This window comes from Vanellus vanellus (assembly GCF_965231255.1).
Source record: "Vanellus vanellus genome assembly, chromosome: 6".
Lineage (NCBI taxonomy): Eukaryota > Metazoa > Chordata > Aves > Charadriiformes > Charadriidae > Vanellus > Vanellus vanellus.
This window is the reverse complement of record NC_138911.1, coordinates 12,348,366-12,366,834: the sequence shown is the minus strand read 5'-3', so window position 1 is coordinate 12,366,834 and position 18,469 is coordinate 12,348,366. Positions and strand designations below refer to the sequence as shown.

At 35.6% G+C, this 18,469-nt stretch overlaps 1 protein-coding gene across 1 annotated transcript in view; it reads right to left on the bottom strand.

Moving 5' to 3' along the window:
• Positions 1-18,469, bottom strand: part of SBF2 (SET binding factor 2) — a gene marked incomplete at its 5' end in the record, with an annotated part of 228,924 nt that overhangs the window by 78,076 nt on the left and 132,379 nt on the right. The window contains one exon of the mRNA XM_082485054.1: positions 338-406. Within this exon, the coding sequence (XP_082341180.1) occupies positions 338-406 (69 nt within the window). The remainder of the gene's footprint in view (positions 1-337; positions 407-18,469) is intronic.

Below are 18,469 nucleotides of genomic sequence, written 5' to 3'. Positions count from 1 at the left end.
AGTATTCCAATAAACAGTTTTTACATGATAACATCAGAAATCATTCTTTTCAATTATTTTAGTGGCTAGTTATAATTAAATTGTAACTCTCTGACCCATCATATAAACCTGCATTTGGTTCTGGGTAAATTTATCATAATCATCATTACCCAACATCAGAAAGTGTAATTCTGCATCAATGTCCATAATAGCCTATTAAAAGACTTCCACTGACATCAATCAATTTTAGAATGAACCTTCCTACTCACCATGTATCTCCTGTCATCACTTTATTCATTTTAACAAGGCATATAACGTAAAAAATACAAACTAGCAGTGGTTTTCAATAAAAACTTACCCTATAAAAAGCAGTTGTCAGGGGTAGCAACGCTGCAGCAATGCTATATTCTTCTGAAGATGAACAATCCTTCAAGAAAAACATACGAAGAAAATAAGTAAAACCATTTTCAGTGTTATTCATTATAATTTCATTTCTGCCTTATGGAGTCCCTTTGATATCCTTCTGATACACGTTGTAACTTTTAATCACTTGATATCATGTAAGAATAACATATATTTATGTGTGTGCATGTGTGTGTATATACACATATCTTATCTCGATTTCTGCTAGACAGGTATTGTTATGATTCTTCCCACTTAAGAATTTATTAGCAGCTTTCTCACTCCCATGTCTGAAATGTAATTTCACCAACACAGTTTACATATAAAAAGGGAAGTATTCCTTGTTTAGAAAACAATAAAGAGGTAGCTTGTTTCCATTTGGGTCAACAACAAATTTGACTAAAATGGAAGTGATGTGATGACCAAAGAATGTACTTTCTAAAAGTAAACTGACATTTACTGAATATTAAATAATCACCTCCACGGCCTCTACAAAAAGTTTGGCACAAGGTTAACTTTAAAAGAAGATGAAAACCCGTTTTCTTCACAGTCTCAGAATGGCTCATTCAACAGTCAAATGTGTCATTTGTGTCTCTCTAGGCTGAAAAGGGTATGCCAAAGTAAATCAACTAATAATTGCACTGATGAAAATAGTGATTTTATTACGGAAGTCTTTTAAAAGAAACCAGAATTGGAATGTAACTTAATATTTAAAAAATAAACTACTTGACTTTTTAAGACTATTTTTAAAAACGTAGAACAAAAAAATACTCAACGAGAGTTAAAAAGTGACTAGATTTTTTCATTAGCTCTTTTTGGCAACACTGAAGAACACAATAACGCACACAGTTCTACTAGACAAATGTATTACCATTGTGCCCCTGGATGATGAACGGCAAAACAATATTTCCATTTGAACAATTCATTTCAATATTTTTAACTTTCATTCTTACAACAGGCACCCTCCAACTCAAACCACACTCCTATTAACTATAACAGCTGACCAAATTCCAAAATTGAAGTATCTCAAGTGTTCCTCTGCCAGACTTTTCATTTATGCCTTCATCTCATATCAGAGTTCTCTAAAACACAGCAACTAGCAAAAACTTGGCACCAGCCAATTGTGATAGCAGAAACAGAAAATCTGCATTACAGGAACAATTACATTAATGATCATTAGGATGTTATTTGTATTCATCTCACTCTTCTTTCTTAAATGGCTGCTGAGTGATTATGAACTGCAGGTTTAAAACAATAAACCAAAAACTCATCACATGAATATTTTGCTTCTTGTTACTTTAAAAGTCCATTTCATCCTTTGCAATTTTCCAACAACAAATACTTTATCTTCTATTACTTCAATCAAGCTCACCTAAACAGAATACCAATGTCCATACACGGTTAAATATAGCAGCATTTAGAAAACTACTTGCATACGTATTCTGAAAAGGTGTATAAGAAGTTCATAGATGTGAAGCTTTATTTCTGCACAGTTACTGAAGATTTTAACGTGTCTACCTCTACATGAATGCAATGCATGCATGCTAACTGTGCATAGAAAACAGAAGGCGTGCAAGTGCTCACACTTCATAACGCATTCCAATCTGGTAGAGGAAAAACGGTAAGAAAAGGGGACAGTGGGAAACTCAACATATGTTTTAATGATGCCTTTCAGTATTGTGACATGTATATAAAAAACCCAAATTAGTTTGTAAGATGTCAGAACAGTAAGACTAAAGGACAGCCTCAGCTGCTTTTCATTTTCAATTTCTGCATTATTTCCTATTGTTATGCATATCCTTAATGCCCATTTGGAATTTAGCACGTGTATTTGTAGTTTAATATAAAGATATGATAAATATTTTCTCACTTAATCATAAAACTTCCCTTTTAAAGTAAGGCTTTACATCCTTTAGGAATCCTCAACAGTTTTCAAAGAAACACATATCTTATTTCTGCACATGCCTATTTATAACCAGGTACAAAATGATCCATCCTCATTGTTTCAAGTTATCTACTTAATCCCTTAGCTCAAATTATTTGTAAGAGTTTTGGCTTTTACCCAAAATATACATAAAAATATCTTTATAAAAACTGAGCAATGTATCTTCACCTAGAGAGCATTCAATGTTCCAAGAGCTAACACATGTCTCGAAGATATACATCATCACCACATAAACAACACAGTAGATTATTTTTCCATTCCTTCTTGCAAGTATGAAATTCTCCACATACTCTATGTCAGCAGTACCCCCTGGACTTGTAGTATGGAAGTATTATCTACATATATTTTTTCTTCTTCAGCATATGACAAGAAATGTAAAATGATCTCCGTTAGGAATGAAGCATAATACTGCCGTTTTAAGAATAGTGAAATTAATTAACTATTTCTCTGCTTTGTAGCTGCAAGACAGAATGCCACAGTTAACAGAGACGTTGCACTGAAATCTTAGCTTCTCAATTTTAAAGGCAAACAAAAGTTTTGAAAGTGTCATATATGTATTGTACAGAATTAATTTAGACTCCTGAAACAAAGCAACCCAGCTGCCTTATATATAACAATGCCTTTATCAACTGTGAAAAATCTCTCTTGCTACTTCTACAAAAGTAGACAAATCAAATACCATAAAATAATTAAATTTGTTCCTCCTAATTTGCACAAAATGAAGCTGAAACACATCTGGGGAACAAAGATTATTCTCAGCAAATTAATTTCCTAAAAACAATGTCCTATGACCCTGAAATACGGACTTCCACCACGCCATGTGCAGAGTACTGCTTTGAACCCATGCCTAATTGAGTGAAGACCTGGCACATTATTCTGGCTGTACTGATCCTATATTCAGATAGTTGCTGAACTCTGCAGTGGGTTGGAAGCGTTACAGGAATTGATGTACTTTTAAAATAGTTTTGTTTTACTGAATTGACAAGCGAATAATAAAATGAGAACATTTTCCCTTACATTACTTTGACAACACGTGATTTACGTTCCTCCCAGCTTAAATATGCAGCAAAACTTTGGTGGGTAAATATTGTCATTACGTTGCAGAAGTGACAGCTAGCAAGTAACAGATCTTGACCGCCTGGATGGACGCATGGGGCTGCTAGCATCTGGTGAGGCACTGATGGCTTTGGGAATTTGGTAGGTGGCTAAGGCTTCTGGTACAGGAGAAAAGAGGCAACTCTTCTCATTCTTGACTTCAGAACAAGTACTGACCTGAACTTTTGTTTGATAAACAAGGTAATCTATGTCATCATCAAGCTGAGATGCCCTCCGCAATCTGACCGAGAGCATTCACCACCATACAAGACTAAGCTCATAATGAACCAAGAAAAAAAATGTCAGAAACTTTAGTCATGTATGTTTTTAAAGCATTAAGACAAGAATTGTTAAGTCAGCATGTGTATGGTAATCATAAACTATACGCAGTACATTAGCTACAAATTACAGGTGAACTATTGTTTCCAAATTCAACAGACGATTCCAGTGGTGCCAGAATTTATTGTTACAGGCAAAGTTTTACGTGGGCAGAGCTTTATGGAATCACAGAATTTTTATTGTTGATGTAGTTTATATTTTAGAAACATAAACTGTCAAACAACGCATAAGACTATTCTTTTTGTTTAAAGTAGTAAGAGAATTCAGCAGTTCAGTTTAGAAAAAATGCTTTTTTTGTTAAAAGGAATAAGGATTCACCATGTAGAACTGCAATGAAATTCAAAACTACAAATGAATTTTAATGAGCTGATTTGAGGAAAATCACTCATTTTCATTTGATAAGCTGAATAAAGTTTATGCATCCATATATAACTACAATATTAATGCAATTGAACTATTAAAAATGGCAGTGTTTATCAAAGAAAACCTATTCCATATTACTTGATGTTACGACCGATGTCCTTCATATTCAATCTCAGTAGAGTTAAAAATCCAATTAAATAAACTAGTAATTTCACACTGTACTGATTATACCTAACATAACCACATGCTGCCTTGAAGAAAGGTGAAAACACACATATTTGGAATTTCCATGTAACTTTTAGAAGTATTTAAACTACAAGTTTTAACTCCACAGATAAAGCCATCATGTGGAGCAAACATCAAAATGACATATTTTGCTGGAATAAATGCCAATATGACACTAATTACTTACATTAGTTATTATTAACAGCTTATAATTAACTTCAAATGAAAGTTTGGAGTCTTCTTATTGAAATCCTATGCAAAATTGTTTATTTCAGTGAAAATGAAAGTACAGTTTCTTTCTAACATTCATACACAATTTTGCCTAGTAAAGTTAACATCACCGCTAGCCGCTGCTCTGCTTTATAATGGGATGAAAGTTTTCCTTTTTTCTTGACCCCAAAGGTGAAATCAAACTTTATTGAGACAGCTACAATTTTGTTAAATGCAACTCTTCTTGGGACTTGAGAAACAGGATGGAAGAAACACATACCTAGGAGGCTCACATAGCTGACTACCTGTGGACTTATCTACCAACAGAACTACAAGAACGCACTCAAAACTTGGAAGATACTGCCTTATGTAATTCTCATTACTTTTAAAACTTCTCATTTTGATAAGGATATATACAGTCATTCAAAATTACTAACTCACAAACCTCCTTTTCCTTCATAAACGACCCTTGCACATTTTATGTGTTACTAATTAATACAAGCTTTTAATTTGTTTTACTTAAACACTGTTGCAGTGATTCTCAGTAAATAAAACCAAGAATGTATCCTCTTATTTTCTAGGGTTTCCAGGTTTAACATTGACCAGAATCACACTTTGGGCTTTTGAGGAGCAGCTTCTCAGATTGCTACCTGGTTACTATCTGACAGCAGCAACTCAAGACAAAGTCCGTACCAGACAAACTTCACCTGTGCTCTGAACTACGTCAGATGTAATACTTTCTTCAACTTCTATGGCTGTTATATTCATACAAGTGCAAATGCAGAAGACAAAGGAACTGCACCCAGCCCAGAAGAATCCTCACCAATTTGTTTTGACTTTGTGGTCTTTCTGCGTGACTAGGAGCCTTCGCAATGACCATTTCATTAATGAACCTATCATGTCAGCAATAGGATGCAAAATACTGTAGGTCGGCCAGTCCAGGTAGCAGGAGATCCAATTCCATTTTAGAAGGATTTTACTTCCTGAAGAGCTTCATATTTGTCTTTACCCTGAATTCTCAGAGGTTTGTCTGTCCTTGAAACACAGTGGTATAAGGGACAGAATTCAACTGATGTAATTTAGATGGAATTACACAAGCACATAACATTCATTGATTTTTAAGTTTCCTTTTGCTTTACTCCACATGTTCACAAGTTAACAAATGCAGTGCATATTCTCTATGCAGCTTCAGTGTACTTTTGATCTTACAGCAAGCCAAAACAAGAAACAACATTTTACTCAAGAGCTGTCGAGTCCTTCCCCTCCCTTCTTTCTCAATAAGTACATTTCCGTCTATGGTTGAGATTAGTCATTTCCTTTTTCTCGTAACAAATAATGTTTAGGAAATCAGGAACCTCAATTTTTATGTGCATAAATTACACATTCTTCACTGATTTTTTTATTGTACCCCAAAAGCGTAACAACATTTAACTTTTTTTGCAAGATACTGATAAACACAAGAATGCCATCCCTTGTGTCTAAGCACATCTGAGTTTCTTTAACAGAAATGCCATGCATGTTTCTGAATACTGTCATGAGGCCCATGGCAATAAAGTTCAACATACTCAGGCTGTAATCTTCTCCCAAGGAAATGGTTGGGATGCCAAGATGCCTTTTGACTTTTATTTCACAGCAGGGCTTCATTCACAGTGACTCTGTCCAAACCTTAAACTACACCAGCTGTGATACAAGGTCCTGCACAGTAATTTGTAAAAAGTATTTGACAAACAACATTCAAATGATAGAATACACTGCAATTCATGACAACACAGTGATCAATATCTATTAACTACTCAGTTGGAAAGGGACGATTAATTCATAATATATCTACAGACTGCAGTGTACTCCTAAAGCCCTGGTAGACCAAAGCACTCATGCAGTGATTGCAAAACATAAATACAGGATACTTTGTAAACCACATTACAGACAGCCTGGTCAGTTGAGTTAAGGAACAAAGGAAAAATGCTTAAAATATTAGAAGAACTATTAAAATAGATGCAATATTCCAGTTTAGTCCAGTTATCTATCAAATCAGTTCACAAATACACAGCACACAGTCTTATGCATTCTAGCATTCATTCAGTGCACAGCACCACCTCTTCTCCTAAATGATAAGCAAAGTTACAAACTTTCAAACATATAACAATACATTCATCTGGTTAATTTAATTTTACTGTTCTTCTCTAAGTTTCATGGGATTTTCTAATTTCATATAGTTTTAGTAAAAATGCATCACATCATCAGAGCACGTTCTATACAATCTTTACAACATATCAGATTCCTATGGGTATGAAAAATCAGTTTTTCACTTTAGAAAAATATTGTTTGGATAGAAGTGGAATTTTACATCCATCTTCAGAAATGCAAAGAGTCAATACTCAGCTCAAATAAATTACTAAAAGATTCTGGGTTCAGTTGACTACGGAGAAATTGAACAAACTGATGAAATGTAACTTAGAAGTAGGGCTCACTGAAAATTTTCCATTGAGTATCATGTGATGGCAAAATAATTTTTTATTTACGCTAAAAACCCTCACTGACACCATGTTAGAAAAGAGAACTTCTAAACCCCCAAGTTTTCCCCTGGGGAGACTTAGTCTCTTACAGGTACCTTGTCAATTATAACTGATTTTCTGGGGAAAGAAAAATAAAACCTTGGGCACCACCTCAAAGGCAAAGAACAGGTACAGGAGATCTACCGGCTGGACTGTAGGGAGCAAGTCCTCACGGAAGGCATTTCCAGAAACATGAGGAACAAGACAGTGATTGAGAACAGAAAGTCCAGGTTGACCAAGGACAAATGGATCAACCTCTACGATAAAATTACAAGCTCTGTAGCTGAGGAAAGTGCAACACGTCCCATTTACCTTGGCTTTAACAGTGCTTTTGACACAGGGTCCTTTGGTATCCTTGTAGGCAAGCTGAGGAGACATGGTCTAAATGAAAGAGCAGAAAACTGCTTCCACTGTCAGACTCAAAAGACAGTGGTCAATGGTTCCAAGTTTAACAGGCAGGTGGTTATGAGTCATGTTTTCAGGGGCTGGTAACTGTGGCAAACACCACCTAATGTTTTCATTAACAAACTGTAAAGTGGCATGAAATGCATCTTCATCAAATTTCTGGATGACACTAAACTTGGGGGAATGGTGAATATGCTGGAGGGCTAAAATTCAGAAAAAGGTGCAACATGAATTACCTTGTTTTGTTGCTGATTGCAGATATCAGCAAACTCTGTAGAGTACAGACAACTCCAAGGAATCAGTAAAATAAATAATACTGCGGTGGAACTGAACAAGCACTCAACATGAGAGGAAATGGAAAATATTATGAAGTACCTTGATGTCAGAAAAAAAGCATTATAGGAAGAGCAACAGGCAGACGAAGAAGTGAACAGATTTACAGTAGTGATATTAAGTTTCTGAAAGAAATACGTGAGGTAGAGAGTAAATAATTGGAAACAATGCGTAAGACTGATAGGAGATAGGAGGGGGAAGAATATCTTGTACCAAGTCAAAAATGTTAAAAACATTAGTCTCACCAGGAGATATACTCATAGCAGGGGCAAAAGAACAAAACGATAGGAGAGTTTAAGGATCTCATCCAAGAGACAGAAACTGTCTGTAGAGTGCAGAACTGAAAGAAGCCCAGAAGAACTAAATAAGCATATGAAGGGAAAACACTATGCTCAACAAGCACAGACAGAAATTACTGGAGAGAAAGCTGATGCCATTTAAAAAAAAATATAAAAATACATATATATACCAAATGCATCCGCAGGGCTCTGGCAGGTGCCCTTGGGAACCAAAATACACGTTTGTGTGGATGTAACACTGCCTCTGCAAGACACGTTTTTCACAAACTGCCAAAAGTGAAGTCTCTTTTAAATACATGTTTGACAACTTGTTGCCGGAAAGCTTCAGTTTTTCTACACCAACCTTGATAGGATTGAGAAGCTTTGCTACAGTTTTGGCAGAGGCACCAGTTAGTCTGTGTACAGCTGCACCAAAGGACAACAAGAACGACAATGACCAGCTGCTTCTGGAAGAAGTTTTCTTGGATCAGTTTTGTTGGTGCAGCTCCATTTCTGGATTCATGAAATAAGTGTCAGCTGCTGGAAGAGGATATTTCTGGGATGACCTGCAATGGCTGCAGAATTTCAAGGATGACAAAGGGGGGTTTTGCGGTTTTTTTGAGGTAATTCTGCTTATTATAAGGTTGTGAATCTTGAATTCAGCCAGCAAGGGCTTTTCCATGCTTAGGCACAAATGACGCATTGTGTTAGTTGCGCTGGTGAATTTGATGGAACGTAAAATCCCTTGTTGCCAACCCTGCTGCCAGACCTCTCAGTTCCTTAATAGACTGGAATGTAAATTTTCTGTTATGTTTCAAAGAGTAGTTGCAGTTTTAACAACTTTAATACAAGTTAATCCAAAAATCAACCTTGTAACAACATCAGAATAGTCCCATTCCACATCATAAAAAAAACATGCTACTAAAGCTATTATCATAAATATCCCATTTTTTCTGGAGAAAAAAAACTCCCAGCAAATTTAATGCTTTATAACCCTGGCTGATAAAGGATAAATGGTTCACAGAAAAGAATACCTAAAGCAAATTTGAGAAACTGAAGGACATATGTTGTGCGTGATCAGGCAGCATGTCGCAGAGCAGTGCCCATCTTGATTAACACATCAAATCTGTGTGATCAAGGAAGAATGTTGTTGCAAAGCCTGGAAAGCCCAAGAGATTCAGAGATTTCAAGAGCTGCTTGATTAAGTAAAGTGGTCCCTCCAAGAAAACATGTGTCAATGAAATACATACATTCTAATACAAATATTTAAAATATGGAAAAGAAAACAGAAAAACATAGTATTTTTATTTAACTTAATGTGAAGTGTTTTAAGTGTTCAGATTGTACTTTCCAGTGCATGGGCAGCAGCTTCTTTAATATGGATACAGATTTTATTTGAAATCTTACACTTTTTGTGGTTCAATAAGATAAGTATGGTAAGGGGATGTGAGATGTGGGAACTGTTTCTTACAAAACTTTTATTAAAAATTTGTTCCTTTAACGTTAATGAAGTGTCCGTTTTCCTAAGAATGCAAGCGAAAACAAGTGTGAAGCATTTTTTGTAAGAGATAAAGACAGACAATAAACAAAAAGAGTAACACAATTCGGAACTGGCAATTTTAAAACTGAATCTTTCAGTCTTAGAACTGTAATCGTTACAACATGTATTGATACTTTTCTCTGGGATTTTCAAATGGCTCCAGGAAATCTGAAGGTTAGAATTCCATGAATTAACTCCTCTGACTTTGGGCAAGGCAAACACTACAAAAGGAAAGAAGAAATCCTTGAGTTTGCTGTGTGGACCAAATAAGCAGAAGTGTAGTAGGGCACTTTGCTGTAGGACTGTCTTCCAGCAAAACTGTTTGTTTGATACAGCTTGTAAGAAATCTTGGCAACAACCAGCTAACAGAGAAAGCCTTCTTTGCCAGCTTTTGGGTTGCCAGTTAATCCATTTTAAAATCCTCATAGATCTTGTCCTAGGCTATCTGATCTTCCTTCCTGAAGATTTTACTCCAAACATTTTTCTGCTTTGTTCTTACCTTCTTGCAATTATAGGGAAAAATTGCAGAAAGGGGAGTTCTACTATGGAAGCACAGTGAATGGCAATGAAAAGTTTTATAAAAGGAAACTTGGGGTACAGTGGAATATTACTGAAGTATTAAGTCCCCAATACACTCATGCTGTTTGAAAATCCTTCCACGCATTTCATATTTGGAGCTTTCAGAAGGATGGGCTGAATTGCAATGGCTGAAAAAAAAAGAGTGGGTAGTGAAAATAAAAAGCGAGAAGTTTAAGCATTAGCAATGGCTTTGGCATCCCCAAACCATCAAGAATTAAATTCCCGACAATGCAGTAGCAAATTACCCAACGAGCGCAGGACAGAATTCTGAAGATCAATAGCTAATTTCTGGACAGCATGGCATTATATAGTGTGTATACTGAATGAAACACTTTATCAGCATGAACTGTCAGCCACATAAAATAAACATAAATGTGATGACTCAGAAAATAAATATTTCTAATTTGTGTCTCCTTCTAACATGGAATATGAGTGGATATCCTGATACATTTCACCAACTTCTCAGACCTGGAGATAACATGAAAGGACTAAGTAGCAAAGAAATCCTTAGGCTTTCAGGAAGACCTTCACTGTCAGAGTTGACATGAATCCTACAGTCCCTATTGCCTTCTCTTTCAGAACCAAGCCAGTGTCCTATGGCCACATTTTGTCCGAGCTCCTTACGCAGCTGAAATTTTGGATCTTGTTCTTTGCTGTTTTGTAAGGAGGTTTAAGAGCATAGCTTTTGATTCAGTACTGTGAGACACCCTGCTAGGGGATCTTAGCCAGCAATTTAATAAAAATTTCAACTACTCTTATTTACCATCCTTCTTCTTCTTTGAACCTTTCTCCTCTCCACAGAAAATAAAAGAATAAAGATCTAGGCTTTCTATATTAATGCACAGCGAGAGAGATGGATGCACAAGCAAAATACAATGATAGTCTGTAGTATACAGCTACCTGTTTGTGGAGCAAAACACACAAATGCGATGCGATGATGCAGCGGTGTATAGGAAGGGTAGTGACATGCAGTCCAAACTATTCCTGACAGCACATAATCTGTCAACAGACTAGAGTCAGCCTGGAAGGATGCCAAACGCATAGCGTGGCACTTGCAGCAGTACCACTGCATCCACCTGAATGAGGGCACGTGAACTGAACAGCAAACGATGTTTTTCAGTGAGGTGCAGAAAATAGGCTAACATGCCAGGTAATGCATTCCAGGGATTTGATTGTGTGAATGGAAATAATTTCGATGCACCACAACTGAGCAGAGGACTAATAGCAGCCTCCTTCCTCTGACCAGACAAAACTCCTTTGTCACTACAAACAAACATTACATGTATCATGTATTGTCAAAAAATTATCTCACCATTTTGCATTCACAGTTAAATCTGCAACTAATCTTATCTGTTATATTTTATTTACAATAATGAATTAATAAATTAAATTAAATTCATATGGTATTTTCATTTAACTCTATAGCTGGAAATAACTGCACGGTAGTAATCTGCTAATACCGCATTTTTATAACAATAAATGGAAAACTAAGAATTATTCTCTTACAATAGCTGATTCTAAACATTTATGTTTATTTTTTAAATAAAATAAGTAAAAAGTTGACTGATAAGCACCAGAGTTTTACATTATAAGGTAAAATGTCTTGTGAGATTTGCTGTATTAAATAAAGGGATATATCCAATAGTTAGATAAAGTTGCTGCCAAGAAATATGTTAAACTTGATAAATTTCTACAAATTACACGAATGCAAAGAAAAAAATGTATTACTTTTTTGTGATAATTTACCAAGTATCTGGTATGTGACTACACAAATATTTTTTCAAGTTTTCAAAGGAATTCACCATTGCCTTCGAAGTACATGCTTTTTTTCTGACCTTCAATATGACAGCTAAGTGTCAGCCAAAATTCACCATTGCTGTAACAATAACATGGAGGTGCTGCACATCTGATTTTGATGAAAATCTCTAGAAAATACCTTGTCGTTAAATGTTGGACCCAAATCCTTTATCTTCATCCTGAATGAGTTAAGTACAGAGATATACTACGTGCTGCATTTTTATTTTGTTAGTTTTTAATAATGGCCTCAATGCCATCAGTATGCAACAAAATAAGGACTACCCTATCTCATCTTAAACAGTAATTAACTCAGCAAGATCAACACATGAACGGAAACTTTTGCATACCTAAAATAACATGATTTCTTCATCTGGGCACACACAGAGTTAACAAAACCAAAAATTTAGAGATCTAGTATTCAGAAAATCGTATTACCTGCCAGTTTTTATGAGCATACCAGTAATCACTGAATAGAGATAAAGGAAATCTATATGGTAATACTGGTAATCATTAGATGATCATAGCAGAGTCTACAGGACTGCAACAATTTCTGGAATATGTAAAAGTCCCATAACCCCATAGTGTCTCAAATCAAGATATGAAGAAATCTTATGGAAACACCTCTCAGTTGAATTGCAGAAAGTTTCAAAACATCAGGTTTCCAGATGCATCTTTTACTGACATATGATTTCCTAAATACAGTCAACAGATGCAATTATTTTGTAATAACGATTAGTAAAGTCAGCTGTTTGTCACAAGGAAAAAAAAAATTAAAAAGTTGGAGAAATCACTATGGAGTGATGATAAAATAAATGCAAGAGATTTAATATTAGCTAAAAAAAATGACTGCCAAAGGATGACTACCAAACACAGTGAAAGGAATACAGAAAAGAATAAAAAGGAGACCAAGAAAGCACAGAGAACATTGCTGTAGCTGCTGCCAGGGGCATCTGTTCTAAACTGAAAGCTGCATGCTGACTAAGGAAAGAAATATATCAACATTTTTTTGGTTAATAATATGGACTTTAAATGCTACTAACCACTATAGCCCTTGTATACATTGCTAACCAAAATTCATTTTTTAATAAGTACTTCTAGAACAGTTACATATTCATACAAAACTGTGATAGAACCAAGCTTCACAGTGTTATGGTACAAGCTAAAGATTTCTGCACTACATATTAAAGCTCATGATCAAATGTTGTATTTAGTCTTTTCAGTAAGTTTTTGAAAGTCTTTCTCCAGGAAATCTTTATTGGAGAATTTTGAAAGTATTTAGATTATGACTTAAAATGACTTCATTGAAAATGAATTTGCTCATTCTTTCTTTCTTATTAGATTGTTGCCTGAGTAGCCAAAGATATTTCTTCACTAACATGGAGATTACAGGCTCCACCAAAATTTCAACTGCCCCCGAGGGCCTCTAAGGTCATCTTCTTTTTACTGACCAGAAAATTGAGCTACACACTCACTCATTTTATTTTTTTTAAGTACATAATCATGTTTCAAATTTTGAAAATTAATAGGAATAGATGTAGGAGATTTTAATTCTTTGTTAAGATGGAAAATATGGAACACAGTCCCTTTACTAAGGGGTAACAAGGAACATATGACATTTCCCGTAATACTCCCTCTCTCTCTTAGTAAGCATTTTTATTTGTTCTCTTCATGTTCCCAAGAGTGTACGTTATCAGTAACTGAAACAAAAAAAATAAAAAAATCAAAACCCAAACTGTCATGGAAATAATGCGCACCAAGAAAATGTTGACTTAGGTAAATTTGTTAAACATTATTTCCAAGTCAGCTTGAACCAAATAAAGTCATTTTCCTCCCCAACAAATCCTAATTCCCTTCTCCAAAACCAGTCATTACGGAGATTGATAAAACCTGAATGGACAACACTGAACTTCCAAAATGTTTGTAGAATATTCAGAAAATTTCTGGCTAGAGAAACAACCATTAACATGATCTTGCGGAAAAATGTATCCAAGAATCAGCAATTCTCCCCACAGTTTTGATTGCTCCTAGGTGATCTCAGATGAGATGAATTTCAAGTAGGCTACTGAAGAAAGTGAATGTTTCTAGAAAAGAGCGAATGAGAATGCTCATATATTTTAGTACACCTGTTCTTACTTTTAAACATAGAATGCCCCCAGATTTGAAGCCAGGAATGAACACCACCAATGGCACTCTGAGTAGACTTCAGGTAGGATCTTTCACCTTTCCATAAATTGATTTTTCATGAATAGATAATTATGGTTTGGAATAGTTAATCATGGTTTGCTGGATCGATTTTAAGTGAATCCGTTCTGATGTCTACTGTTTTCACACGCATGTTGTATTTTCAATTTGAAATTAGACAAGACTGATGGTATTCAAATCTTTGTCATAGGTACTTTTATACCAAATTATCCTGAAGCAGTTCTTTGCAATGAGCATGTGTAAAATCCATGTGGCAGTCTGAGTCCCTTTGTTAACGTTTAGCCGAAGTACGGATACTCAAAGAAGTGAGTCTCGGAAAACCTCTCAGCGTCCTGGTTTGGGTTTTCTGCGTAGGTTTGATTTTCATGTTTTGATCCAAGCAACACTGCTGGTCTACTGACTATGCCTGAGAGGTTGTGAAAAATAATGAAAAACCCCAAGCCTACCATCTGTTAAGTTTTCTTCACAGAAAATGTTTTACACGGTAACTAGCTCTGTAGCGGTGGAGCCTAAATGGACAGGGGATTGGGAAGATAACAGCCATCTATCATAATCAAGTTAGGATCAAAGTCTGTGACTTTCTTACACATGCGATTCAGAGGCTGAGTAACAAATTGTGTTAACATAACTGTAGTTGTGGCCTGTGGCTTTTAAACAGAACCACATATGGTTAGTATTTCAGCTATTCCCAAATGACAAAGGCAAGGCTCCAAAATAGTCCATTAAAATAAATATTTTCCTTTAAATTGTTTTTCACAAAAGCAATTATACCTTTTAACTTCATAAATACAACAGGCTAAATTCCAATTAAATCAATAGTCTTGAATCCTAAATTTGGCCTGAAAACAATAAATTAAAGGCCGTTTTAGTCCACTGGCTTTGCCTGCATTAATATTTTTTTTCTCTTCTTTTGAAGAAAAAATGTCCAAAACTACAACTTGTTTTGCCTCTGTTATAATACAAAAAAAGTTATTTTGTAAAGCCTGTACTTGGTTTAAGGGTGTGTAGCCCAGCTTCTGCTGGCAACAGGTAAGACACTGATCAAGAAACATGCTGCGGGTAGCATCATATTTTGTGCCATCTGTGAATCCAGATTGCACTAGTGCTAATGTTCTTGTGCAAGTGGAAAGTATCAGAGCATGCATGATATTTACAGAAGCAAGTTTTGTGAGTACAGGAAAACATATCAAATGTTAGCAATTACGTTAAGGTATTAAAAGTGAAGAAAAATTAAAACTTGTTAGGAATTAAGATCATCAGTACTGTTGAAGGTATGTGTAATACATAAAACTCAGATGCCTATGGTTCAGAGGTAGACAGAATAATACAATGCAGATAAGGAAAAAGATGACATTTCTAAAGAAGTGCTGAAAATCATGGCATCCTCATAATCCAGGTTAATTTTAAGTGTATTATTAATGCTAGAGTTAGAATATGAGATGATCTAGTAAGATATTTCACTCCATACACCGAGAAAAGATAGAGAATATTATACGCCAATTGTATGCAACTTATTTAAGGTATAACAAAGGATATGTATTCTGTAAAGTGAAGTTTAATCAATGAACATTGAAAGCAAAGGTTTTACAAGGTGTTCAACTCACCAGACGAATTAATTTCATCAAAATAAGTTGCTTTTGTCCTCAAAAGTCAAATAATCTAGATAGAAAATCAATTCTATTTGTATACTCACAGATATTGTGAGATTGTTAAACATGCAACTCAAATTTTAATTCCTAGTTCCCAAGTGGACTTGTGGAGTTTAGAGTTGAAGTGCTGGGGACAGGCAGCAAAGGGGGTTGGTGGGATGATTAGGGGGTTTTTCTGGTTGTTTTGGGCTGTGTTTTTTTTGGGTTGTGTTTTTTTTTTTTAGTCTATAGACATTAGGTGAAGTTATTTTTAAACACTTTGTTGGATCACTAGATAGCAAAGCCTGCCCCCCCCCCGGTGTACAGGGATGGGGGGGAGAATTACTAAAAGTAATCTTCACCATAGTATGCTAACATGGCATTTTCCCATGCTTTCTAAAAGACAATTCATGTAAGTCATAAATCTGGGCTATAATATGGAAAATGAATGTCAACAGCTACAAGAATTTTTTACAACATATGTAGATTATCAAACATTCTTTTGTTTACCCCTTTATTTCCTGTTTTTGTTCTACAACTTCACATACTTTTTGCTTATGTAACAGTATAGGTAGGTCTATACTGTAAAGAAATAGATTCTTATGCTTTTTTCCTTAAAAATAATTCTAAAAATGCCATATACGTTCACTATTTTATCTTTGTTGTATTAATGCATTTGTCAAAGTTTACACAAAATATTGACAAAATCCAGAACCAGCCTGAGCTTTATGGTATTTATCTCAACATCACGCTTCAATTTTTGAATACAAGCTGCCAAGATTTCAATTGTTTAAACCAAAAGTTATACAAACATTATAGCAACCAAATGATCAGAAGACTTTGAATACATTTCAATGTTCTTTCTGTTTTAGCAATTACTGTATGTGAAAAACAAATAAAATATGATGATCTTATATGGGCATGTTTTATGCAAATTCCAGCAAAATGAAACATTTTAAAATAGACAACTTTATTAAATTCCTTATAGAAGCAACAAAGGAGTCTTCTATACGGCATGTTTTTCCAGTAAGTTGAGTACCATCAAGGATCAATGGAGCACACACCTTGCTGGCAGAGCAGAGAAGCATTCCACTTCAGCTCCTCTACTACACCTCCATTTAACAATTATTTGAAGGGTGAAGTGCAGTGGGGCAGGACCAGAGTGAGACTACGTGAGACAAGCAAACTCTTGCCCTTCATTTTAGTAATAAAAGACTGAACTAAAGCTAAATACACATGTGCATACGGGTGGCCACAGAGGTACGTTCGCTGAATGCGTAGAGTACATCAGTACTGTGTAATATTTTGTTACTTACTGTATACATAAAAGGACACTCAAAACAGATTAAGCACATCTACACATACCTAACAGTGTTATACACAAATCTACATGGAATTATGTACCTGTACTGAAATAGACATTATAGACGTACATAAAATTTGAAATAGAGACAAAATTCCATGTGTTCCTTCCATATTTTTATTAAATATAAAACTTGTAAAAACAAAGTCACTGATTTCATGTAACTTATTATACCTGTTCTTTCCAAGACTTTTTTTTTTTTTTTTTTACTACCTTTCATCACTCCACCTCTTTCACATGCAGGCTAGAGAGCAACTACGCAGCAATTCCTAAACCAGACTTGTTTTATTTACAGCAGTGAGTAGCATATGAGCACATGTCTGCTTTTCATCAAGGCAACCAAAAATATTTAGAACACAGAGTTATTAGGAAGACTTGGCAACCACAAGGCCACACTTAACAGTAATGAACACTTAAGAGCAGTCAGAGCCTACCACGTCAACGCTCCAAGAAGCTGCATGGTTTCAATAAGATACCTATGTGTGAGCAAACACACACGAGCATGCCCGGCATTAGCAGCAAATATAGGAGGACAGAACAAAAGCCAAGTGACAAGAGACGCCTATTAAGAGTAAAGACTGCTCCAGCAGATGAACGTCCCAGAGACCCAACCGGGACGGGTGAGTTTGTATCACTCTCCTCAGCCCTGCCAGAAGGCTACTTGGTGGGACCCCCTTGTTCGGGGCCCAATGCTCTAGTGCTTATGTTTGTGTCCAAAAGGCTATCACATTTTTATTTATCTATCTGTAAACCAGATACAACCTGACCAAAATCAATGTAACCCAGACACAGACCAGCTGTCTGCAGTTTGGCTACTAGACCCTATGTTGTGTTATTTTTAAAAAATGCCTACAATGCTATTTAAATGCCACGTAAAATCTGCTAAAAACTCTTAAAGATCATCACAGCTCTTAGCATACCTATTTTTGTTGCTGCTCCTTTGCTTCAGGGCCTTGCTGTTGATTGTGCAGTACCCCCGTGAGGGCATGACAGAGGCCGTGGGCAGCAGGGGCTGTGGGGCACCCTGGGCTGGTCCAAGCTGCTCATGAGTATTTCTGTTTATTCTTGTATTAAAACCAATACCCCACTATCATTTGATATTTGTAACAGAATATTAAGCATTCACCCTTATAACAAGGCTGAAGCTTGCTCTAATAACTGCACAGAAACATAACGAAGGCATAATCAATATGTCCACACCCTGCAGTCTAGAAAACAAGTTATATCAACA